This window comes from Myodes glareolus, chromosome 21 (assembly GCF_982192425.1).
Source record: "Myodes glareolus chromosome 21, mMyoGla1.1, whole genome shotgun sequence".
NCBI lineage: Eukaryota > Metazoa > Chordata > Mammalia > Rodentia > Cricetidae > Myodes > Myodes glareolus.
This window is the reverse complement of record NC_142046.1, coordinates 19,861,559-19,888,298: the sequence shown is the minus strand read 5'-3', so window position 1 is coordinate 19,888,298 and position 26,740 is coordinate 19,861,559. Positions and strand designations below refer to the sequence as shown.

General features: G+C 46.5%; 1 protein-coding gene and 1 pseudogene across 7 annotated transcripts; one reads left to right on the top strand and one right to left on the bottom strand.

Annotated features, from left to right (window-relative positions):
* Positions 1 to 736: 736 nt before the first annotated feature.
* Ubac1 (UBA domain containing 1) lies at positions 737 to 25,978 on the bottom strand. Of its 7 annotated transcripts, XM_048452702.3 has the most exons (13): positions 25,686 to 25,978; positions 18,785 to 18,905; positions 17,503 to 17,576; positions 9,303 to 9,410; positions 8,111 to 8,213; positions 7,729 to 7,837; positions 6,519 to 6,762; positions 5,471 to 5,557; positions 4,510 to 4,648; positions 3,221 to 3,253; positions 2,896 to 2,982; positions 1,382 to 1,425; positions 737 to 1,256 (listed from the first exon to the last, which is right to left on the bottom strand). In XM_048452702.3, exons 1-13 carry the CDS (start codon positions 25,821 to 25,823, stop codon positions 1,209 to 1,211), a joined length of 1,335 nt encoding a protein of 444 aa, XP_048308659.1. In that variant the 5' UTR covers positions 25,824 to 25,978; the 3' UTR covers positions 737 to 1,208. The 7 variants fall into 7 exon arrangements, with proteins under 7 accessions (XP_048308659.1, XP_048308658.1, XP_048308662.1 ...); XM_048452701.3 differs by lacking the exon at positions 1,382 to 1,425 and having other exon boundaries at positions 25,686 to 25,977; XM_048452705.3 differs by lacking the exon at positions 3,221 to 3,253 and having other exon boundaries at positions 25,686 to 25,977.
* LOC125412173 (large ribosomal subunit protein eL37-like) lies at positions 19,665 to 24,407 on the top strand (annotated as a pseudogene).
* Positions 25,979 to 26,740: the final 762 nt, after the last annotated feature.

Below are 26,740 nucleotides of genomic sequence, written 5' to 3'. Positions count from 1 at the left end.
AGTAGCACTGAGCAGGGGTCACAGGAAAAGGACTCCTTTATGGGCCAGAAAGATGAGCCAGAAGGTATTTAAAAAAATAAGGCTTGGTGCATAAGACTTGGTGCACATCTGAGCTTGATCCCTGAGACCATGGCGGAAGGAACGAACCAATTCCTGTGTAGGTTTGATCTCCACATGTGCACTGTGGCACAAAGTACATGCACAAGCACACGCACCCATGAGTGCATACACACACACTCTCTCTCTCTCTCTCTCTCTCTCTCTCTCTCTCTCTCTCTCACACACATACACACACACACTAGAATTTTAAAAAATAAAAATATATAAGAAAAGAGAGAAAAGGATGGCATTAGGAGACTTCCCTGTTCTGCCAGCTGTACCTGTGGGGAAAAAGCCTGGTTCCAGCAATGTCATTGTCCCTAGACACGACTTGAGCTAGGCCATCCCAGAAGATCCATATTCCAAGGTAAAGAAGTGGCAATAAAAGTGTGGGGGGAGGGGGAGCACAACATGACGATGACACACCTTTAATCACAGCACTCTGGGAGGCAGGTGGATCTCTGAGTTTGAGGCCAGCCTGGTCTACAGAGCGAGTTCCAGGACTGGCAGGGCTACAGAGAAACCCTGTCTCAAAAAGAGAAGCGGCAATGACAGCTGCTCTGGGCAGAGGCTGCACGCACACCGCCTAGAGAACACATGTGATGTCCTTGCTGCCGTGGAGTAACACAACTGAAAATAGGAAAAGGGTTTATTTATTAAAGTTATCTGTGAGTCACTCTGGTTAAATTAGCACACTTGACATAACACTTTGGATCAGAACATGCCATCTTTAAAATACAGTGGGCTCCACAAGCAAATACCTAAGGGTCAATTCAAGTAGCACTTCGGAAGCCCAGCAGAGCATCTGGAGGGGATGGGGCAGCAATCGTTCACCTTCCCAGTGCAAGAGCCACTTCCTGTAAACACCTGGCAGAAGCTAGGACTGCAGCTTTCCAGCCACATGGCAGAAGGTGATAAGCAGTAAGGTCAGGGAAGGAGAGTTACCGCAGCTGTGATCCAGGCAAGATCCCGGCTGGGCCCTGTGCCCACTGCCTCGGAGGCTGCTGAGGTTGCACAGCCAAGGAGCACAGTAGGCACCACCTACGTACGATTCAGTGTCTGGAAGATTCTAGAGATCTGCAGCATGACAGGGCCCGTCTCTGGGTCGTTCATCCACTGTGTACTGTTAAGTGGGTTCTCCAGCATGTCTTCAAATGCTGTGGGAAGACAACAGAGCTGAGTGGCAGCACCCAAAACCAATGGGCACACTGAGCCTTTCCCAGTGGCCCTGAAGTGATGGGGGCAGGGACACAAAGTGCTCAATACTGACCCTAGCACTCACCCTTAAAATCCAACCACAGTGCCTGAGTTGTTGACCAAATAGATCTGAGAAGAGAAGTCAGACCTCAGGGGCTGTCAACAGGGAGGTAGACAGTGTGATCAGAGCACCCACAACCCATGGCCCTCCAGCAAGGTGGTCAGCTGCCCTCGCTTACATCTTTGGCAAAGCCATAGACTGCCTATGTGCTTATAGTACTCCAGCTCACAGTCCATCAGTGGGTAGTCAACAGCCTGAGCTCAGAGCACCTCAACTCTGGAGAGCCACCAGCAAGACTTAAAAGTCAGCCTGCAACTTCCATTTCCAGACACCACAGGAAATGCCCATGTGCCTAACCCTTTGTACCCCAACAGATTCAACACCATCAGCTTGGAAAAACCTCCATGCTCAAGCACAGTGAATACATCATGGAAGGCTGGACCTTCACAGGAGTACTTCACGATGGAGCAGCCTGCAGTGCAGACATGGCTGAGAGCCATGTGCCACTGCTGCAGGCAACTCAGTCCTGCTATGCTGGGCACCCTGCCCTGTGATCAGGCTGCTGCTGTGAGCAGTTTACGTATCTGGGTCCTGTCCTACTGGCCCAGACCCCTCACCACACACACACACACACACACACACCAGGTACAGACTACGGATGCTTACTCCAGGTGGCTTATTTCAGAAAAGGAAGAAAGGGTAACACTAGCTAAATATATATGTAATAGTCTTAAAAAAAAAAAAAAGGTTAAACACCAGTACCTAAAATGGAGAGGTTCTTTTATCTGACCAAATGTACCTTAAAACCCACTGCCTCCACACAGCAAGATCCGCAGTGACAAACGAAAAGAAAGCTCATCAGAGCGTGTACTTAGCATGCCAGGCCCTGGATCCCCAGCACACACACAGTCCTCTGGTCAGATCCCAACACAGCACCTATTATTTTCTTAAGAGTCACAAAGAGCCTGGTAAGGGTTGGGAGAGTGATGCTGTCAGTGTGGAAGGACCAGTGACAACAAAAACACCAACGACACAGCCTTAAACACATAAGGCAAACTCTGGACCCTATACCACACGTGCTACGACCCACACCTGCATGCACACATACACATTTTCAGCTAAGTGATGGACTTAAAGAAACTTCAAAATGCTCCAATAACCTAAGAGAAATGTTTTTCTGAACATAAAGATAACAGGCACCTTTCAAGTTCAAGGAATAGAGAGAACTTCTGTTCCCAAAAGCTACTTGATAGGCAGCCACAAGTGGGACCACATACACAGTAAGCTAGGAAGGACCTGTGTTCACAATGTGAAAAGCTTGCATAACAATGAGAAAAAGAAGAACCCAGAAGGAAAAGAGACATGAAGACACAGAAGCCCTTGTGACGTCACACACTGCTGCTGAACTCCACCAGAGACCGGAGAGCATAAAACACGTTGGGTCCAGGCAGCAGTACCTTTTCTGTGCCCACCACAGGTAGCCCATGTGCATGAGGGACAGCAACAAGTTCCTGAATGCAAGGAAAAAACCCACGTACCACTGGACAGCAGGATACAGTCATCTCTGGCCCATGGCATAGTACACCTCACAGGAGGAGATAATGGCAGTAAGCCACAGACGTAGCCTAAAAAGTGATGCCACATTATAAGGCAGGGGCAAGTGACAGAAAATATGTATAAAAGAGTGGTCAAAACAAATCCTACAGGAAAGCCCAGGAAGGAAGGCCCTCAAGGTCACGGCCACTCTTGTATGCAAGGGGATGGGTGATGAATGGGAACAACATGTGAAGGCTCAGAGGAAGTAGGGATTGGATGGGTCGGCCCCCTGCACTCACAGGAATAAAACTCTGAGGAAACGCCCACCTTGATTCAGGAGGCTGTATAGCCAGACCCTGTCTTAAAAAAAAAACAAAAAAAAAAAACAAGCAAACAAACATAAAACTTCAAGAAAAAAAAATGTGCATTACACAAATGCATATGGAATTTTCCATTTTATCATCATCCCTGAACAATTCAGAATCACAGCCATTCCCCTGGCTTTTATGTTACATTAGAAGCCAAAAGGAATCTAGAGAGTATAAGCGATACTACGCTTCTTCTATTGTTTCTCTGAGACAGGGTCTCACTCCTAGCTTAGGCTGTCCTCTGGGACTGCCCGAGTAAGCCACATCTGCTTCTATGCTCCACTAGGAGAGACCTGAGTGATCTGCACACACTCCCTGGAACCAGTACTGAGGACACCGATGATAACAGTTATGTGGGGAGAGGCTGCTACAGGGTCTTGCAATCCACCTCACACTGACCTTAGCCCCTCAATTCTCCTGCCTCTGCCTTCCAAGCACTAAGGTTATAGTCATGGCCACTAAAACTGGCTAACTGCACTGTTAACAAATGGATGCCATATGCATAGCTATTTAGCTCTATCACTTTTTAAAAGTATAGATTTTATTTATATTTTTGGCATTTATTTATTTGTTTGCTTATTTAGGGGGAATGCATGTGCCAGTGTGCAAGCAGAAGTCAGTTTTCACCTCTTACTATGTGATTTCCAGGGTCAAATTTACTTAGAAGCAAATACTCTTACCCACTAAGCTATCTTGCTAGCCCCATTATGTGAATTTTTTTTCTTTTTTCTTTTCTTCTTTCTTTTTTTAGTTTTTCGAGACAGGGTTTCTCTGCATAGCTTTAGCTGGCCTGGAACTAGCTCTGTAGACCAGGTTGGCCTCAAATGCAAATATCTGTCTCTGTCTCCTAAATGCAGGGATTAAAGGTGGTGGTGTGCCACCACCAACTGGCAGATTTTTAATATATAAATATATATCACAACTTAAAATAATTATCAAAGAAGTGTCTTATAAATAGTAAGCAAAAGCCAAAACATACCATCTCCTCATCTCCTATCCCCATTCAGACCACTGCTCTGCCCGTCTCAAGTGACCTTCTGCAGATATCCATCCCACCAAGACAGCCCAACTTCCAGGGACCAGGCTTTCAGAAGTATAGCTAAAATGCCTAAAATGCCTTGCAGAAGCCAACCTGCATGGCACACTAGTAGTGCCCAAACCTATGTCTCACTGGCACCTATGTCTTGTGGCAGGAAACCCACCCACCATGTGTCCCCTACCCCAGCTGGTCTAAGTAGACACACATACCTAGCAATGTCTTAGGGTTTGTCAAACCCAGTTGCACCACTGGGTTGTCCAGGATGGCCTGAAACAGAGGGCTACTGGGATCGATGCCCTGGTCCAATTCCTCAGGGGATGGTTTCCGGTCCCCTAGCAGCCATTCACACTAAACCAAGAACATCAGAGGAGCAGTTAGTCCCTTCTCAAAGCACCTGAGGCTTACCTGTCCCTTTCTGTGGTTCTCCACAAGCCCCTGCTGCTGCAATACCAGGAAGGGGCCCTAACATAAACAAACCTGGTCCACATTCAGCCAGGATAGAGACAGAAGGAAGTATCAACCTTGCTTTCTTAGCAGAGCTATCATTGCAGTTCAATTTGATCACTGACATGGCCCTATTCACAACATAGTCCCTACCACTGGCTTTACTTGAGGAAAACCCCAGTATGAGAATTATCTCTCCACAGCCAATGATCCTGGAAATTCTGGATCTAGAACTGTGCCTCAGGTGTCTGAGCCTCAGCTCCACACACACGTGAGGATAGGCCCATCACACAGTACTCCCTGGACGGAGAACCTGTTAGCAGCCACTGTGTGTTCATGGCATGGTATTTGATCTTTTCTGTTTGTTTGTTTGTTTGTTTGTTCTCTTTCTTTAAGACAAGGTTTCTCTGTGTAGCCCTGGCCAGCCTCAAACTCAGAGGTCCACCAGCCTCTACCTCCCAAGTGCTGAGACTGGAGGCTCGCACTACTACACCCATTCTATGGAACTTGATCTTAACAGCTAATAACTCACAAATTATATACACAAAAGCATTGTGGGTCCAGAATTTTCTCAGTTTCTGTTTGAAACATTTGCCCTAGTATTTCACATAAAAAGTGCCACCACCAACTATGTGTGGAAACTCCGAGACAAGGGACATTCCCAGTGTATGCCACATAAGGTAAAGGCAACATTAGATGTGCAGGCTGCAATTTGCTGGCACTCACAGCAGCATTCTGCTGGTTGTTGTTCACTCGGAGTGCATCAATCACTTCCTTCTCATCAAAGCCCATCTCCATCAGCGAAATGACAGCCTAAGAGAGAAGAACAAGCTGGTCAGCACCTCACCAGAGGACACTGCCCACCAAGGAGCAGCACAATGTGCAGAACAGATTTGTTTCAGTCAGTCACAGGCAGCGGATCACACTTGGCACACCTGAGGGAAGAAGGGGACTGGGATCTTTACTTAAAGCCAGAGCGAGCAGAGCAGAGCAAGGAAATGCTTTGTCTTTACAGTCAAGGACTGAAGTCAGAGGAAGTGCAGCTGGTACTGCACATGACTGCACCGGGACAACTAACTAAACAGGCCCCAGCTGCCAGTTTCCCTCAGCCCTGCACAAGTAAAGCCTCATTTATCTTTAGAAATCTCTCAACCTAGCCAATGGGATTACTAAGGAAAATATAAGCCACATCTGACGCCCTGAGAAAACCATTTATTCAACATGCCAAAATCCAAAAAGCAAGTAGCATGCACCCTGAGTGGGCAGATGTGCACCCTGAAAAAAGTGAAAGGCCCAAGGAGGAATTAAAACTCCAGTCAAGAACAGGAGCGAGACTAAAGAACACAAAGAAAAGTATCAACCTGTGGCGATGATCAGGTGGGGCCATAAATGTGCATTTGTGGCAGCTGATAGAGGGCAGACAGATATCCTAGATCCTAGGCTCTTGTCCAGTAGTCAGCCAGCATGACATATTCCCACTCCATTGCCAGTCCACGAGATGTTCCTCCAGCTCTCGGGACACTGCCCACCCAGCCCAAAGGCCACAGCAACAGGTGCAGCAGCAAACTTCTAACAGACAGAAGCTTGCACACTCAGCTTTTCAGGAGATGTCACTGAGCAGAAAGAAGCCAACTGGACCCAAGCACGGAAAATTTTATGAAGACCCAAGTCTGCCCAGGCCTAAATGGGAACTCCCACCCAGACTCCAGGCCTCTCAGTTTCCTCGCACAACACAACACAAAGACAACCTCAGGCGGAAGCCCCCATCACATACCCGCGCATCAGCTCGGAATTCCCTTTTCCTGCGGATCTTCTTGAAGACTTCTGTGAGCTCATCCCGGGCCTCCTCATCTCCAGCACTAGTTCCCACAGCTGCTCCCACAGCAGCTTCATGGGAGGTGGAGGTGGTAGCTGCAGCACCTGCCCCTGCTTGTGGGGCATGGCCTGGAAGAGGTGTGTCAATAGCTGGATCTTCCGAGTGTTCGATTAACCATTCCATGGCCTGAGGCACTGACATGCTGAAAGGGGACAAGAGATTCCAGGATAGTCACTGGAGACTTTTCTATCCCGTGTGTTCCAACATATTTCAACAGAGACCGCAGGAACAGCAGCAACAGCAGCAGCAGATGATCTCTGGGGATGGAAACCTTCACACAGCCCTTGCCTCAAACTCCCAAGACCCAACAGGGCAGCACAGATATGTGCCCAAAAGAAAGGGATAAAGGAATCTAGGTCCTAGGTCCACAGCTCAAAGAGCAGCTCTGATCTGGTCTACAGTATTCATACAGGATCTGAATAAGGGACTGAAACCAGGAGAGCAAGAAGGACTAAGAAAGAACTGTCCCTGCCGAGGCAAGTTTGGCTTAGAGCTCTCCTAATTTGAGGGCGCAGAGCCTATTTACAGATTGATTTTTAACTTTCCTAACATCTAGGTATGGTGGTTCACACCTCAGTCCCAGTCACTCAGGAGCTTGAGGAGCAGGAGTGTTGCATGAGTCCAGGAGTTCAAGACAGAGACCCTCAAAACACACATGCACACCAAAAGGATCATAAATCAAACCACTTGGGACACAACAATAAGGTGCGTCTTTTTGTTTTGTTTTGTTTTGTTTTTCGAGACAGGGTTTCTCTGTAGCTTTAGAGCCTGTCCTGGAACTCACTCTGTACACCAGGCTGACCTCAAACTCACAGAGATCCACCTGCCTCTGCCTCCCAAGCGTGAGTCACCACCGCCTGCCTCTAAGGTGCATCTTTTAAAACACACATATTAGAAATGACTTAATCAGATTGGAGAGATGGCTCAGAGGTTAAGATGGAGAACCTGAGTTGGGGGTGGGGTGGACATATACACATGTATATACACAGGTGAATAAAAATCAAAATAAATCTGAAAAAAAAAAAAAGTATTGCTCCATCAGAGTTTGGGAGGGGACAGCACAGGGAAGCCCAGGTCAAGCTCCAAGAAGGAAAGAAAGAAAGCATACTGGTTCAGTCGGAGGGCTTTTGAAGCTCTGCTCTCGGGAAAGCCCATTTCTGTAAGCTGCCGCAAGGCAGTCTCATCCACTCGCTCATCCTCATCTTCATCCAGCATAGCTGAGAAAAAAGAGAAGTCCTACCATGAGAGGATTCCTAAGTCCTTTGAAGCCCATAAGTTCATCTGCAAAGGCTCCTAGCAATTACTGATGCCACAGAAAACTTGAGCCTAACATCAGCTCTTACATACACACAAGAAATGGCCACCCTCCCCGGCCCCCAGCCACTCCCGCTGTCAACCAAAAGCAGAACGTGCTTTCAATGTAAGGGCTAGGGACACATTCTGAGGCTTGGGCAGACAGCTGGCAGGCACAAGCTAGGACCCACTCATACCATTCGCCTTCTTAAACAATTCAACTGCATCGGGATTCAGTGCTAACAGCTTCTGTGCCACCTCAATGAGGGACACCAGGATCTTCCGGAGTTCAGTCTGGAACTGCAGTAGAATAAAGAAAGAGATCATGCCTGGCACAGTGATGCACACCTGTAATCAGTTCTTGCAAGGCTGAGACAGAAAGAGTGCTGGAAGTTTAAGGCCATCCTAACCTATATGGTGAAACCCTGTCTCAAAAAAAAATTATTTCTCTGAATATCCAACAAACCTTAATCGATCTGCAACTCTACCCTGGACATAGTCCTCCAAATCTATGATGAGGGCATGTTGGCCCTCATCTTTAATCCCAGCACCTGGAAGGCAGATCTCTGCGAATTTAAAACCAGCCTGAGCTATATATAATAAACAAAACCCCTAAACTGGTGAGATCAGAGACTCCTTCACCATCCGCACCAGCTCCCTGTCTGGTACTGGGCCTGGAGATGGGACATGAACAACCTAAAGCCTCCTGAGACCCTACTCAGGGTTGGACCCTTAGAAAACCAAGGAGGGTCACATGTCCAAGTCAGAAGAATTACAAAACTCTTATCAAATGGAACTCTTCAAGAAGTCCCCAGGGAAGCTGAGCTCCTAGCACTGTCAGTACGGATCCAGAACGGCTGAAGTTAAATGCCGGCCACTTTCCCTGACTCCTGCACAGACACACGCATACTCTAACATGGACTAGCCCATGGAAGCTGCAGGCTTTCGACTTTAGCTTAGTTTTCTTATCTAAAGTAACTGGGAAGCTCAGACTCCTCCCTGAAAGCTTTGTTGTATTCAGAGCAAAGCCACTTCATTTCCCTACAGCTGCCTGTCTGTTCAGTGATATAGATATCTTGTCAATTTTGTAGTTTGAGAAAATTATAGTTTATACAACAGCTTGCTGATGTCGTAAAGAGTCCCTGAATATTCTGTTTCAGGTGTGTGTGTGTGTGTGTGTGTGTGTGTATGTGTGTGTGTGTGTATGGGCGACGACTATAATATCCAAGCTAGCCTCAAGCCTGAGCTCAAGCCATCTTCCTGCCTCAGTCTCCTGAATGCCAGGACCACAAGTATATGTCAGCCACCACACTAACCCTAAACACTTTTAAAGAGCTTCTTGCTACCCCACGGGACATGCCCCTAGCCCCACACTAGCAACATACTCACATCTCTCATGGTGGTCTGGACTGCAGTCCGGTCTGTGCTACAGGCAGGCAGGTTGGCTGTTGCCCGGAGGATAGCATCTTTGTCTGGAGCCTTTTGTTCTTGTTTCTTCTGCAGAGAAAATGATTCAAGTAAGAAAGAAGAGTCCAGGAATATGAAGAGTATGACAATGAACCTGGACCAACAGCCAAAAGCGAGGAGAACAGTAACCTCTTAAGATTTAGCTGTGATCCTCTTGGGCTAGAAGATTCTGGAAAGTGCTGTGCACAGTATTAGAAGCAGAAGCCAAAAGATGCTTAGGACATGATCGTACCTGCTATAAACCATATGCAGGTGAAGACAGAGAGGTTGGTGCTGCAGAGTGGCAGTCCTGTGGTACCTTGGTGGGGCTGAGGCAGAGGTCTCCAGAGGAAGCACACAGCTGCAGTGAAGCCTGGAGGTCTCCCAAGCCTCCATGAATGAAAGTAAAGGATGAAGGTGGCAGAAGCTCACAGATAAGAACAGGAGAGAAAACCAGACCAGCAGAGGGAGCAGCACTCAGCAAGTTCAGAAGGAACGGAAAGGTACACAAAGGGTGTATTGGGGTCACAGTTAATGCCAAGAGCCCACAGGATAAAACCTAAGAGCAAGGCCATACCAACTTACTGAACGGCACTGGGATACTGGTGCCAGAAAAGGCAGGCCTGGATCCAAGAGCCAGAACCATACTTCTGCCTCACTGGCCTTGGCCAACAACAGTCTGGTGAAAACTGAAAGCTTAGAGTGGGAGGCTGCACTTAAGAGAGAGAGAGTGATGTGGGGTTCCCCTCCGTATGCTGTGAATACCATTGGTGAATAAAGAAACTACCTTGGCCTGTTGATAGGGCAGAACTTAGGTAGGTGGGAAAAACTAAACTGAATGCTGGGAGAAAGGAGGCAGAGTCAGGGAGAAATCATGTAGCCCCGCCAGAGACAGCCACCACTTGGAATCTTGCCAGTAAGACACAGCCATGTGGCAATACACAGATTACTAGAAATGAGTTAAATTAATATGTAAGAGTTAGCAAATAAGAAGCTAGAGCTAGTGGGCCAAGCAGTGATTTAAATAATATAGTTTCTGTGTGGTTATTTCAAGGCTGATTAGCCTGGAAACGAACAAACGGCGCTCCTAACAACAAGGGAGGGAGAAGGGGGAAGAGGGAACCGTCCTGTACCCTACTACTGCTTTGCTTCTTGTTTACCCCAGCTACTCACATAATCAGCAAGCCAACCAGAACAGGGTAGACTGGAGTAAGAAGTGTGCAAAAGGGTCTCTGCTCCATTGAGCTCAGCAGCTGGCACAAGTTATCTAGGCACAAAGCACCAAGCTTCCAGGGCTCTCAGAGGCTAGGGGTATAAGGAAGTGGTGAGGAAGAGGAGGAGCAGGTAAGGGAGCTGGGTACCTCGGTACCAGCAACTTGAAGTCACACCAACCCAGCATGTATACACTAGGGTGCCACTGGCAAGAGCCAAAACAGCCAGGTAAAGAAGCTACAGAATAGTTAGAAGATATAGCCAAGGAAATCCACAGGATGCAAGCCCACCAGGTCAGCCAACAACAGCAGTAGAGAAAGAAAGCAAGAAAGAAAGTATTGGGGCTGGAGAGATGGCTCAGCAGGTAAGAGCATTGCCTGCTCTTCCAGAGGTTCTGAGTTCAATTCCCAGCAACCGCATGGTGGCTAACAACCATCTGTAATGAGATCTGGTGCCCTCTTCTGGCCTGCAGGTGTACAGACAGACAGAACACTGTCTATATAATAAATAAATAAATCTAAAGAAAAAAAGAATCAACAACAATCAGAACAAACAGGTGTGGTGGCACACATCAACAATACCAGCACTTGGGAGGCTGAAGTAGGAAGATCTCCAATAGCTCAAAGCCAGTCTAGTCTACATAGAAGTACAAGCTAACAAAAGCTACACAGCAAGGCCCTATCTCAAAATATGCAAAAGATCCAGAAGTCAATTTCTAGAATTCAAACATCTGAATCTCCAGAATCTGGGAAAAGTCTATTTCAGAGTGCATAATGAAATTCCACAATTCCTCAGGATATACAGATCCTAGGTTTCAGACAGACAGACGGAGCAGGGAAAGGAGGTGATCACAGAAGGCCAAGAGTAACACTCTCTGTTCAGGTCAGATGTGGATTGCCAAGCCTGGAGACCAAGATGAAGTCACATTCCACCTACCCTGTGGGTTGAGAGACAGAGAAGCTAGTAAAGCACATCTGTGGTACGTCTGAGAGGGTGTTCCCAAAGAGCTTTTGAGAACTGTAGCCTAATCCATGATTTAATCGGTTTTCAGATTCAAAGTGTCAGTAGGGAGATGGCAGAACCATGGGGGCAAAGCCCGGTTAGATGAAATGGGTAAAGATGTATCTTTTTGTTTTGTTTTGTTTTTCCATACAGGGTTTCTCTGCACAGTCCTGGCTGTCCTGGAACTAGCTCTGTAGACCAGGCTTGTCTTGAACTCAGAAATCTGCCTGCCTCTGCCTCCCAAGTGCTGGAATTAAAGACATGCACTGGTGTGGGACAATTCTGTATTCTGTCAATTATGTTTCAAATAAACACTGATTGGCCAGTAGCCAGGCAGGAAGTATAAGCGAGACAGGAAGTAGAGGCAGGTCAATGAGAACAGGAGAATTCTGGGAAGAAGGAAGCCCATTCCTCCCCAGTCCTGTCCAGATATCAAAGAAGCAGGATGTGATCTGCCACACTGAAAAAGGTACTGAGCCATGTGGCTAATATAAACTAGAATAATGGGCTAATATAAGTTTTAAGAGTTAATAAGAAGCCTGAGCTAATGGGCCAGTCAGTTTATAACTTATGAGGACCTCTGTGTGATTTTCTTTGGGGCTGAACGGCTGTGGGAACCAGGCAGGACAGAAACTCCAACAAGCAGGCCCTCATGTTACAGTGCACCACCATTGTCAGCTGCAGATGTGTCATTTACAGAGTATTAACTTGGACTGACCCCTTCCTGTCACTCTTCGTTTCCTGACTACCATGCAGTGAACAGCTTTTGTCCGCTATGCTCTTCCTCCAGGTTTCTGCACTGTGATAACTAAAACAATGAAGCCAACTGACCCCAGACTGAAACTTCTGAAAAGTTAAGACAAAATAAATTCTTCCTCTAGCATGTTCCCTTAGGTATTACATCACAGTGATGTCAAGTCTGACACACCAAAGGAACAAGACAAGAAGATACCCAATTCTTCAGAAAAGAACTCAGACAGTCCTATGCTTCCTGAAAACAGTCCCCAAAGACTGCAAGATACTAAGACATAAGCAGGATTGATCAGCCCTGGGCTTGGGTTGTGTCATATGGCACAGCTGAATGCAGAAAAAGCACATTGATTTTTTAGTACTGGCCAGAGGGCCCTTACAAAGGATATCACTCTTTCCAGCAAGGGGAGTCAACCACTAAAAATCTCTACTTCTTTGATGAAGACGGAAGGTCATGCAAACTGCCTCTAGGAACTAAGAGTAATCCCCAGCTAACAGCAGAGACAGAATCCTGTCAATTGCATGAAAAGCACCTAGACACACATCCTCCCACAACCTCAGAAAAGAACGCACAACAGTCAGCTGAGCCTTCTGTCCTCACAAGCCTAAGTACAGAAAACAAGCCAGTGCCAACAAGAGGAGGCAACAGAAACAGCACAGAAAGACTGCACAGTGGGCAGCAACTGACACAGCACACAAGGCCCTGGACACACAAGGCAAGTGCTCAACCACTAAGCCACATCCCTAGCCCCAAAACAAAAATCTTTTTCTTTTCCCTCTAGCTCTGACTGTCCTAGAACTCCTTCTGTAGACTAGGCTGGCCTTGAGTTCAGAGATTTCCCTGCCTCTGCCTCCTGAATGCTGGGATTAAAGGCAGATGCCACCACCACCAGGTCAAAATATCTTAACATATTATGTTCCTGGCAGAAAAAAACACTTCAACAACAGTAGTAAGTGTGGCAGTTCAAAAGAAAATGACCACCAAAAGGAGTGGCACTATTAGAATGTATTTTGTTGAAGTAAGTGTGGCCTTGTTGGAGAAAGTTTGTCACTGTGGGGACGGGCTTTGAGGTCTCTTTTGCTCAAGCTTCCCTCATGAAACTGATTGCCAGCAAAATGTAGCACGACCAGCTAGGCAATGGTGGATGAGTTTGAGGCCAGCCTGGTCCACAAGCGCTAGTTCCAGGTCAGCTATAATACACAGAGAAACCCTATCTCAAAAAAACACAGAAAGAAAGAAAGAGAAAGAGAGAAAAGAAAAGATGTAGCATTATCAGCACCATGTCGGCACACTGCCATGTTCTCCATTATGATGATAAGGGACTGAACCTCTGAAACTATAAGCCTTCTCAAATGTTTTCTTTATAAGAGCCGCTATGGTCATGGTATCTCTTCATAGCAACAGAAACCCTAAGACAGAAGTTGGTACCAGGGACTGGGGTATCACTGTCATAGGCATGACCATGTGTTTGTTTGGAGGAATTTGGACTTTGGTCCTTTGAGTTTGGAAAGCCACGGAATGCTTTAAGCACTGCTTAATGGGCCATCCTAGTAGGAACATGGAAGACAGAGGTGCTAAGAGTTATCTGAACTATAGGGGGCTTACTCAAGAGGTTTCAGAGAACTTTAGTATATTGCCTAGGGATTGTTCTCATGATATTTTGGTGAAGAAAGTGGCTGCCTTCTGTCATTGTCCAAAGAGTCTGCCTGAGTAAAGTGAAGAACTTTGTATTAATTCTGTTGACAAAAGAAATCTCAAAACAACCTAGTATAGATGTTTTCATGTGGAAATTAGTGGGAACTCAAATGCAGATATATAATGAAAAGGAGCAAGCTAAGCAAGGAAAAATATCTGAGGAGAAAAAGAACACAAGAAAGTGGAATGAAGCTAAATCCTCTGTTGAAGGCGATAAATGGATTAAGAAATGGAATAAAGGGAGTGGTGACCTCAAGGTAAGACCCCGCCCAGTTAAGTTTCAAGCTGGTGAAAAGAAACTAAAGAAAAGATTAGATCCGGGTGTGGTGGGGCACACCTTTAATCCCAGCACTGTAAAGCCAGAGGCTGGCAGTTCTCCAACTTTGAGGCCAGCATGGTCCACAAAGAAAATTTCAGGCAGTCAAGTTTAGGCAGTGAAGACAGAAAGCTGATGAAGATCTAATTGAACCAGGGGACCATGTCCCAGCCCCCACAAGCAACAGAACTTGGCAGTTTCAGTCACATGGTTCTGGTTTTAGAATTAAGGACAGAAGAAAGGAGTTATGGAATAAAGTCACTGAGGCCAGGCATGTATCAGGGGTGTCCCTGAATGGAGGTCTAGAAGACATGCCATTTCTTGAAGCTGTGAAGTTGAAGCCTAGATTGTCTTGGAGAACACAAGATGTTCTCCAAGACACCAGAGTTGTGAGATACCTGCCCAGGAGAGCTGCTAACAGGGAGCAGAACTGGCCCAAGAGAAAGAAATTTGTTGCAGTCAACAGAGCTGAACAGAGTTGGAAATCTAAAGAGTATTTTGACATCAGACATGGAACTGCAGTGTTTGAAGTTTGCCCAGCTGGTTTTCGACCTTGCTCTTGTCCAGTATTTCCTCACTATGCTCCCTTCCCTGCATTTGGGGATGATAATGTATATCCTGTGCCATTATATGTTGAAAGTATACGATCTGGCTTTTTTTCCCAACTTTTATTTTATGTGCATTGGCATGAAGGTGTCAGATCCCCTGGAAGTGGAATTACAGAAGGTTGAGAGCTGCCACGTGGGTATTGGGTATTGAACCTGGGTTCTCTAGAAAAGCAGCCCGTGCTCTTAACCATTGAGCCATCTCTCCAGCCTGTGACCTGCTTTTTATTTTGATTTTTACAGGGGGATTACAGTTAAGAGATTGCCATGTATCTCAGAAGAGACTTTGGGCTTTGAAACAAGTTTGAGACTGTTAGAGACTATGGAGATTTCTGAAGTTGGACTGAATGCATTTTTTTGCATTATTTTATGGCTGTAAGTCTTTGGGGATCAGGGAGTGGAATATGGTAGTTTGAAAGAAAATGGCCTCCAAAGGGAGTGGCATTATTAGAATGTGGCTTGTTGAAGTAGGTATAGCCTTGTTGGAAGAAGTGAGTAACAGTGGGGGCAGGCTTTGAGGTCTCTTTTGCTCAAGCTTCCCTCAGTGTGACTGTCAGTCAACTTCCTGTTGCCTTCAAGATGAGGCAGCACATCTACACACCACCATGCTCCCAGTCATGATGACAATGAACTGAACCTCTAAAAATGTAAGCAAACCACCCCAACTAAATGAGTTATAGTTGTCATGGTATCTCCTCACAGCAATAAAAACCCAAACTAGGGCAGTAAGTAAACAGAAAACAGTATTTACCCCATCTTCTACTATCACTTGAGGGAAGGAGACTAGGAGGGGAGCTGTATCCTTATCACTAAGAAGCCACACTCTAACTCTGGTAAAGGCAGAAAGAGCAAGGAATGCAGAGTATCTAGGAAGCAGGAAGAGAGAGAACTGCCAAGAATAAGAGCTGAAAGAAGTAGAGGTGGACTGGATGGGTTTCAGTGGCAAGTGCAAGGCAGCTGAGATCTGTCCCCAACACTTATTGTTATGAATCCAGTATGATTTTTATTAGATTTGTAGTACTCTTTGACTCTTAATAACTGCATTGTTTTTACTTAGAATTTTAAATAATGCCATGATGTTTCTCTTTTTGTTATATACTATGTCAAGGCAGCTCTAGCAAACTACTAGCTAGGTACTCTGCATAAGTACCCTAAGCAAGCAGTAGGCCACACAGTTTGTGATAGGAACTATGTCCTTAATAGCTACAGGAGTTTCAAGTCTGTAATCTGAGTTCTGCCATTGGCTCAGGAAAGCAGGGGTGGCCCAGGATCTGTCTGGTGAAGATGGATGGAGCTGCCTGTCAGTACCCACACCCACACCACCATGGCCAGGTGGCCAAAGATAAGGAGGGTGTGAAACCCAGGCGCTCTCATATATCCTTGGCCCCAGAAGAGTCTCCAAAATAGCTCATCTGCTATCAGGTCATGGATCCAGCCCAAGAGCTGGCCTGATCCTTCCCTGAGATCAACACTTTCCCTGGCACTTCAGAGCACATATAAAGAAAGCCCAGACTCCTAAAACAGGAAAAGGCATTAAATAAAGGTGACTATTCTTTAAAAGAGCACATCCTGGGACTGGAGAGACGGCTCAGCCGGTAAGAATGCTTGCTGCTCTTCCACAGGACCTAAGTCTAGTTCCTAGCACCCACTTCAGGAGACTCACAGCCATCTCTAACTCCAGCTCCGGGGATCAGATATATTCTCTGGCCTCTGCAGGCATAAAAACACAGACTCACACAAATACACAAATAAAAAATTTTAAAAATTAATCTTTAAGGGGCTGGAGAGATGGCTCAGTGGTTAAGAGCATTGCCTGCTCTTCCAAAAGTCCTGAGTTCAAATCCCAGCAACCATATGGTGGCTCACAACCATCTGTAATGAGGTCTGGTGCCCTCTTCTGGCTTTCAGGCATACACACAGACAGAATTATGTATACATAATAAATAAATAAAAATCTATGTTTAAAAAGAAATTAATCTTTAAAATATCATCTCTCCACCAAGCACAGGTGTGTGGTCTGGTGTTGAGACAAGCTATGCACAGGATGCATCTTGCACTGCATAAGAGAACCTTGCTGAAGGATGGGCTCTGGAGCAGTCACTACACAAACAACAAAGGGGGTACCTTCCTAAGGCTCCAGATAAAGGGAAGGTGCAAGCCACAGATCACCCTCTAACATAAACTCCAGGCCACTGCACTCAATACAACTGCAAGAACACACACAGGCCAGTCCAGGCGCACGCCTGCTCCTTCTGGGCAGACTATCTAACTACAGCTTTCTGTAGTACTCTTCTGGGAGACGGGAAAGACAGATCAGCACTGGCACTTCACACGGGAGCACAGGAGGAAGCACCCACTAAGGATGGTGCCCTCGCGCTCCTCTGCTCTCTGTCACTAGACACCAACCATGAACACACTCAAGCAGAACAGGCTCAGTCACGATGTAAGTCCCCTTAGAGGGGCTATACAGGCCCAGGGAATAAACCAAGCTCTCTGAAGTCGGAAGCACAAGGAACAACACCTACCAGTGAAGAGCCCTTAGTTCCAAACTTTGAAACTTACCTTTTCTTCTGCTGAGACATCAGCCATCTTAGGAAGTGGAGAAGGAGCACGCTTTTTTATCAATAACAAGACATCTAGAAAAAAAAATGTAACAGTTGTATCTATGAAGACAGTTACCTTTTCATAGCCATAAATGACATAAAAGGTACCAGAAGGGGGTCAGGAGGGATAGCTCAGTGGTTTAAGGCCTTTCTATAGAAGAGTGAGGACTGGAGTGCAGACCCACGTGAGTGACAGGTAAGCACGGCAGAGACAAGCTGGTCAGAACAGCTGTATAGACAAGTTCTGCATTAGCAAGAAACCCTGCCTCAGTGCATAAAGTGACGTCAACACGACCCCCACGTGCATATTCATACATGGACACACACCTCTGCAGAGTAAAAGGGCTGGGAATGGTGGTGCACACTTTAATACCAGCATTCATGAGGCAGAGGCAGGTGGATACTGTGAGTTTGGAGCCAGCCTGGGCTATATAGCTCTAGGCAAGCCAGGCTATAGTGAGACACACACACACACAAGAAAGGTGCTGGATGCTTGATGTCAGGGTTTCCTTTGGGACCCCCCCCCCAGTCGAGCCAGCTTTCCCTCCTCAGCTTTGAAGTGGCCACTGAGTCACCATAGATAACCTGTGGCTTCTGAGGTGGGCACAGCATATTCCTGAGAAGCATACAGAGCACTGGGGGACATCTTGCACAATGTCCTTATTTTCAAGGGCTTGGTCCTAAAAATCTGTGAATCTCTAACTTGACCTAAAGCCTGAACAACCTGAACTGTAGCCAGTTCACAGTTCATCATGGGGGAGGAGAATCACCGTCCATGACATTTTGAGCTTTGGTCATAGCTCATCATAAAGGATGACAACCTGAAGTCCGCATCTGAATGACATACAGAAAACAAATTTTCTCCCAGAGTGATGTATGAATGAAGAAGTGGGTGTGCACAACAGAAGTATCTCACTCAGACCCTGAAACAGCCACTGTGATGAGTGTGTCCAACAGAAAAATAAAGCCCCAGAAGTTCCAGAATGTCGTTTTGCTTTAAAACAGGATTAAACATAACACTCTCGTTATGGCTTCTCAGATGTCTGCCAGTTGTTCAGTTTATATTTCTGCTATTGTTCACAAGTACATCAAAACCCACACTTCTTTTAATAAAAAATAAATAAATAGAACCAGAGTCAATCTGGTCTTTGCTTTTGTCTAGATTCAGAAAAGCACCATGTGGGTGGCACTGGGACACAGGCGCCATGCTCTGTGGATACTGCCTCTCATGGCCTCCTTACCTTGGTCCTGGATGTTTTCTTCCAAGATAGTTTTGGTGTCACTGAGCACCCTCTCTGAAGCAGCATGTATTAACTTATGGTGGGTCACACTCTTAGGGTCTTCTAAGCTCCCATGAGCACCCTGGGGGGAGAATCAAGTCACATATCTATAAATAAAATTGAATTGTGATAGGAGTAACATTGAGCCTAACACCTCAAGCCACACCCGGAATTACTGAGGATTCTTCTCTGTCCCTGTGTCTGTCTGTCATCTGTCTGTGTCCATCCCTCCCTCCCTCTCTCTCTATCTCTGTACATAGTATATGTGTATAGTGTATATTTGTTTGCATGTGGGTGTGTATCTATGTGTCCACAAGCACAGAAAGAAGACTGCTTTCCAGGAGCAAGGAGGTGACACCTGCCCAATGAATACCACAAAGTCCTCAGCAGAGCACAATGCATTACTGGCCTCAGCTTTGCATTGGGCCCAAGCAATAGTCATATTCCAGATGCAGCTTACAGCAGACCAGGGGGCTCACAACTGTGTCTATGCCCTAGGGCACTAGAAACCTAGAAACAGTGTCAGGCAGAGGAGGTAGGCAGGAACTAGAAAGCAAACTATCAGAAGTACTGAGGAAGATAACATCTCCAAAAGGACCCTGCAGTGACCAGAGAAGCTACCCTCACAACAAGTGACTTCGCATACTGAGTGGAGGCTTGTGTAGCCCCTTCCAACCTTCCACCACAAACTGTAGGCAGAGGCCTGGCAAACAGCTCACGATCTCAGCCAGGCTCCAGCACTCACCCATCTCCAAGGACAGAGTCCTGCTTGTCTTTGAGTTGAACCACATCTATCTGACTGTCATGTAGACAGAGACCAAGAACACACTGCCAGTGCCACATGACAAAGACAGAGACTCACTGTGCCTGTGTGTTCAACATCAGGTATACTCACAAGTATACCGGTACAAGTTTCCACAAGTTCACCACTGCCCAGTTCACCACATCATGCCAAGTCAGTTGCAGGCCCTCCCCAAACTCAGAACAAGGCCAAAACTTGCTGCTATGGATCCCTTGGTGTTAGATTAAAAAAGGAAGCAGCCCAGGAAACCCAATGAGATGGCTCATCAGTACTTTCTAAAACTGAAAGAGACTGAGACACAGCTTGGAGGAAGCTTTGGCCCATCCCAGAATGGGCCACCTAGCACATTTGGAACATAGGGTTTTGATGCGGGAGAATTGTCTGTATTCTGTCAATCATATTTTAATAAAACACTGATTGGCCAGGCAGGCAGTATAGGCGGGAAAGCCAGACAGGAAGTAGGGGTGGAGCAAAGAGACTGGGAGTATTCTGGAAGCAGGGAAGTTCCTCTGCCATTCCTGCGCAGACCACCGAAGAGGCAGCATGTAACTTGCCCAGCTGAGAAAGGTACGGAGCCATGTGCTAATGTAGATAAGGATAATGGGGTAACATAAGTTATAAGAGTTAACAAAAAGCCTGACCTAATGGGCCAAACAGTTTTATAATCATATGGAGTCCTGTGTGTGATTTCTCTTTGGGACTAAACAGCTGGGGGGTTGGGCAGGACAGAAAACCCCCAAACAAGCAGACCCGGCCCCCTCGTGTTACATATGGCGCCCAGACGTGGATAACTGAATCCACAGAAAGCCTGAGAAAGCTTGGAAAAAAATAGAGTAAAGCATGGCTTCTTGGTGGCAGCAATTTCTCAGGTCTACTTTGCTTGCTAGAGGCAAGCAAGCGCTCTCATCTGAGAGAGGCTTCCTGACTCAGCTTTAGCTGCAAAACCTTGCAGCTCTTTAAAGAGGTTCTGCCACAAAACACTTAAATGTTGTTGATGACAAGCTGAACGCATTCTTTTCAGTTTTCAGCTGTAGCAGGAGAAAAACTGTGCTGTTTCAAAATGCCGGCTATCTGGGCTGTCCTGCCAGAGCAAACTCTGACTCTTTCAGGCAGGCAGTCCGACTGAGTGTGGTCTGTGAGCAGAATGATGCAGCTTGCTTGCTAGCAAGGACCTTGAAACACCATAGAGTTGTGGCAGTGAACACAGCTCTGGCTGGTATCTCAGCTATGAGTCTGGAAAGCTAAGGAATGAGCTGGATCTAGCTGTCAAAGCCACGGCTTTCCATATTGCTTTGTAAATTAAAGGCTCATGTGGTCAAAAAAAGAGATATACAGTAAAGAGAGATTCAAAGAGGAAGAAAACCTCTAAATGTTTTACAGTGTGTTAGAAATATATATGCAGGCTAAAAGTTAAAGTTCTTAATGTAAAAAAAGGAAGAAAGAAAATAGTTGGGTGTGGTGGTACACACCATTAATCCCAATGCCTGGGAGGTAGAGGCATATTGACCTCTGTGACTTCAAGGGGCAGAGGTAGATTGACCTCTGTGACCTCAAGGTGTGGTAGTACACGCCTTTAATCCCAATGCCTGTGAGGCAGAGACAGATCTCTGTGAGTTCAAAGTGTGGTAGCACACACCTTTAATCCCAGTGCTGGGGAGGCTGAGACAGTGGGATCTCTGAATTCAAGGACAGCCTGGTCTACAGTGTTATTCCAGGACAAAGATATACAGAGAACCTGTCTCAAAAAGTAAAAGTAAAAATAAAAAAAATAGAGGTTAAAGTAAAGCCACATAAAGATGGAAAATATACAGAGAATCTTGATACTGTATGCTATTATGCTCTCTTTGGATTGTTTGAATGCTGAGGAAGGAGCAACAGTTGCTAAAAGACTTTTGTTTATAAATGCTGCTGAACTAACCCAAGATAGGTATTTTGAAAATACCTTGGCTTCAAAACTAAAGTCAAAAGGTATGTTACTTTGGAGAAGAGATTTTGCTTTTGTTTCCACAGAAAATGAGAGGCTATGGATTTATTCAGAGTTAAGAAAAATCATCTTTGACCAAGGGAGGCCACCTGAGAAATCTCCGACAGGAACAGATGGCCCAGATGACAGAGTTCTACATCCAGAACTGATTCAAGACTGCAGCCTGTGATGATCAAGACTCCCAGGATACTTCAGTCAGGACTTGATTATAACTCTAAATTTTCTTTAGGTCCCCTTAAGACTATCAGCGCCCCCAACCAGCATGAAGTAGCCTGAAATACTACGCCCACATTCCCAACAAATGGATTATGGGTATTTTCCTTTGTTTAAAAAAAAAAAAAAAGAGGGAAATGGTGCGGGAGAATTATCTGTATTCTGTCAATCATATTTTAATAAAACACTGATTGGCCAGGCAGGCAGTATAGGCGGGAAAGCCAGACAGGAAGTAGGGGTGGAGCAAAGAGACTGGGAGTATTCTGGAAGCAGAAGCTCTCTCTCAGCCATTCCTGCGCAGACCACCAAGAGGCAACATGTAAGCTGTCATACTGAGAAAGGTACTGAGCCCATGTGGCTAACGTAGATAAGAATAATGGGGTAACATAAGTTATAAGAGCTAATAAGTAGCCAGAGCTAAGGGCCAATCAGTTTATAACCTTATGGAGTCCTGTGTGTAATTTCTCTTTGGGATTTGCCGGCTGTTGGGGTACCGGGCGGGACGGAAACCCCAACAAGCTGGCCCTCATGTTACAGGGTTTGCCAGGCCTTTGATACCATGATGCACACACTCAACAAAGGGCCTCTACACATGGCTGCTAACCAGAAGAGAACATGGGCTGAAAACCAGACTGACTAAAAAGAAGACAGTCATCTGAGGGCCAGCACTGCCCTCTCTCTGCTTCCTGATCTAAAGATAAGTGGGCAAGCAGTATCAAGCTCCCATCACCACAGAGCCATCTTCCCTGCCATAAAGAACTGCATCCCTTCAATGAACCAAAATAAACTCATCCCTTAAGACGCTTTTATGTAGTACCTGGTCACAGCAACTAAAAGAGTATAACACCCCTTCTGATTCCATTAATACTAAGTGGGCTACTTTGAAGTTCAAAAATCTGTAGCCAATCCTAGTGGATTTGCCAGGTTCAGAATATAGTCTGAAACACACACACACACACACACACACACACAATCCTGTATTCTGAAGCATGTCAACAGCACTCCAGTACCAAGACATAAGCATAGGTCATGAAACTGCACACCACCACAAACCGCAAGTTCACATACATATATCCCAGAGGTATCTGCATTGGCTCCTCATGCTTGTGTCTGGTACTGTCCATCTTCACAGGACCTGGGACAGTTGTTCTACGCTTCATTCGGACACTTTCCTCCACACTACAGCTCCATCACACCATACCACCACTAACCCCCTTTAGAAAAGAGGGTTACTATGTCCCTTTCCCAGACAAAGGCAATGGAGGCTAGGGAATACCATAGTGAAGTCACTCTGGATAAAACAAAAAAACGGAAAGGCAGAAAACATTTCCTTAAGAACTACAATAACAAGACTCCTCAATACAGCAGTAGGCTTCCAGCAGCACTGTGGAAGAAAAGTTTGAAAGACTTAATCATACCCCTCTGGTAGCGCCGAAAGAAGAAAAATCACAGTAATAACAACGCCAGCACAAGTATGTAGAGCAGAAAGCAAGTCAAGTCAAGACAGAAACATGATGTGCACTGATAGGTTTCCAGGGAGACAGTCAGGGACAACTGGAAAACCCTCTCTTCTGATGAACGCTTTGTGACTCCTAGAGACAACGGGACCTGGGGGTGGGTCAGTTCTGATGCCTCCGCTCTCTAGTCCTGTTATTTAATTATGCTATATCCTCACACCTGGAGAACGCAGAGTAGAATAAAATCTCAATTTAAAGAAGGATAAAGACCCATAAATTCAAAATGATACAACTGCAATACCAACTGAAATATTAAATATCACAAATAATTAGCACCATATCAAAATCAGTTGCCTAATTTTCCCCACTGTTCCTGAAATTTGCTAGTAAGCATTTATGAATCATTTCCCAGTCCCTTCATAAAATATTGCCACACTGATTATGAGTCATTTCTCAGTCTCTTCATAAAATATTGCCACACTGATTATATAAATCCACACCATTAGTAAGTTAAGCAAAATGCCACACTAGTGGAGGGGACATCCCATGCTGATGTGGTTTGGGGTTGACAACACATTTTCACTGGCTCCCTCAATCCTTATACGGGCTTCAGAGTCACTCCGAGTTTAGCCCCAAGGAACCCAACCAGGTGGTAGAGAACAAAGCACAGAACTAGACAAGTGTAAATGTTACGAACAGTCTAGATGCCCAAGGAGTCCCCAACCTTTTCGCTTGTGCTGACCCTGTGGGTTTTCTAGATAGCAAGACCATGGGGACCTGTTAAAAAGAAAAACAAGCTCTTCCGGTCTCTTTAGCAGAAGCAAGATAACGAAAGGAACATCATCCTTTGGAAAGCGTTGCAACAAGACGCACACGTTGTGCCTCCGCTGTGGCTCGAAGGCCTACCACCTTCAGAAGTCTACCTGTGGCAAATGCGGCTGCCCTGCCAAGCGCAAGAGAAAGTATAACTGGAGTGCCAAGGCTAAGAGATGAAACACTACCGGGACTGGGCAGATGAGGCACCTAAAAATTGTCTACTGAAGATACTGAAGATTCAGACATGGATTCCATGAAGGGACAACCCCTACACCCAAGAGGGCAGCTGTTGCAGCATCTAGTTCATCTTGAGGATTTCAATCTGCCATAAAATAAATGTTCTGGTTTCAAAAAAAAAAAAAGAAGAAGAAGAAGGAGGAGAAGGAGGAGGAGGAGGAAGAAGAGAAAGAAGAAGAAGAAGAACAAGAAGAACAAGAGCAAGAAGATCAAGAACAAGAAGAAGAAAAACAAGAAAGCAGTCTAAATACATCTCACCCTTGCTCATGTGAGCCTCCTTGACTTGAACCACAGAAGCCAAGACCCATGATTACCCAGTATCTGTGCAGTAGCATGGGTTTGAACCAGATCTCCTGGTGCCTACCTGACATTACAGACTGACCCCACAAAGGAGATGCTAAACTACCCTTTTCAAAGAGCTGCCACAAAAACTTGAAGACTGCCTTTAGAGGCAACACAATGCTCCACTACCTACCACTGCAGGTCCCTGACTTCCCAGAGTCTCCATGAAAAAGTTGTGGCCACCTTTAACATGAATTCTGGCACTAATCATGTCAGGCACACGGGTTTTAACAGGCATCTATCTCTCTCACCTTTAACTGAGAGCAGTTTAGAGGCAGAGAGGCTTCAAGAATTAGTCCCAAGACTGAACTACCTAAAACCAAAAAGCTAACGATAGTACAAAGCTCACAGCATGGAAGTAAACTTTACAAAGGACACTTGCTGGTGAGGAGATCCTAGTCCTGGACCTTCCCACTCAATCAACTGTTGCCCCAGAAGAAAACAGAAGCCCAGGGACTTCTCCCAGAGTGAGACTATTTTAAGTGACTACAGCTAAGGGCCAACCCCAGGTCAGGGGCTCCTGGTAGCTGGCTCTCAAGCAAGAAGCGGGCCCTCTTAATAAAGGGATCCAGTTACTTCTCAGCTTCTGGGAAAAACTTATGTAAAACAAAAAAACCTCATCCCAACATCAAGCAAGCCCTAATACTAGAAAACCAGGAGCCCTTGCTCTCTCTCTTCCCGGTCTCCGTTCACTCGTTGCCTTCACTACATCAGGATATTGCAGAAATTAAATAAAGCTCGCCTATCAGCCGGGCCGGACTCTCTCCTAGGTTTGCGTCTCGCTCCGAAAAGGAGCTGGAGGAGCTGTCCCGACCCGACCCAGAGGTGCGACGGCTGGGAGGCGCAGGCTGTACAAAGAATCCCGGGGTCGAGTCCCAGGCAGAAGCGAAGGTCTGGGGAGTAGGTGGAGATAGGACTCAGGGGCGGAATCCATGCCAGGAGTCTAAGTTTTTGGTTTCCAGGAAGGAAGGAGGCAGAGGTGCAACGGGGTCTTAAGGGGCTCGGCCTTACGTGCTTGAGGCAACTCTCCTTGAGCTTCTCCACCGACGTGTCCTCGGTCGCCTCCTCCAGCCACTCGCTGCCGTCGGCTGCGCAGATGTGCAGTCGAAGCACCTTGCCAGCGAAGATCTTCTCCTCCTGCACGAACATCGCGCCGCCGCCCGAGCCTGTGCCTACCGCCCGAACCCGTGAAGGTCACCGGGGCTGGCGGGAGGAGCAGGGGCGGGGCCGGGCCGCCGCGCGCTCCTTCGCTGGCCGCCGCCGCCCCGCCCCGGCTCCTGTCGGCTGGGCCGCCCGTCACTGAAGGGGCCGAAGCTGTCCCCTCGCTGCCGCTGCCGCCGTCGCAGTAGCCGCCAGGGGCGCGCTGCCGCAGCCGCGCCGGAAGTACGTAATGTGCGCCCGTGAGTATGCCGGGAGTTGTGGTTTTTCTGGTAGGCGCTCCCCCTGCTGCTGCCGCCTCCGCTGCCGCCACACAGGAAATACGTAGTACGCCGAGGCATGCCGGGAGGTGTAGTTCCCAGTCGGGCTCCCGGCTCCCTTACCAAAACTGTGTGAAAAGGGTCAGGTGCTTATGGGGAGCAGTTATCCTTCCGCCTCGTTCCTTCAGTCAGCACCACCATCCTTGATACCTGTTGAAAAGGGCTACAGAATCAAGCACACACGATCTCAGAGTTGGCATTAAAAAATATGAAACGTCTCGGCCAGGACGTTTCAGGTCAGGTTACTAGGAATGTGTCACAAATAGTGAAGTGCTTGTCTGACATGCACAAAGCCCTGGGTTTGATTCCCAGCACTGCATAAACCTGACACGTGTTTATAATCCTAGCACTTAGGCAGAACCAGAAGGATCAGAAAGGTCATCCTTGACTACATAATGAGTTCAGGGCCACGCTGGAAAACATAAAAACCTGCATAAAACACACACACACACACACACACACAGAGGCCAGAGAGACGGCTCAGAAGCTAAGATCACTTGCTACTCTTGCAGAGGTTCCAGGTTGACTTCTCAGAACCCACCTTGTAGCTCACAACCACCCTGGAGATCGGACGCCCTCTTCTGATGT

Excerpts from the sequence above, each read along its gene's own strand:
- Ubac1 (XM_048452701.3), bottom strand. The coding sequence starts at position 25,823 with ATGTTCGTGCAGGAGGAGAAGATCTTCGCTGGCAAGGTGCTTCGACTG. Across the intron at positions 17,577-18,784 it reads AGAAAACATCCAGGACCAAG|ATGTCTTGTTATTGATAAAA; the intron begins GTAAGGAGGCCA and ends TTTTTTTTCTAG. Across the intron at positions 8,214-9,302 it reads TCCAGACCACCATGAGAGAT|TTCCAGACTGAACTCCGGAA; the intron begins GTGAGTATGTTG and ends ATTCTACTGCAG.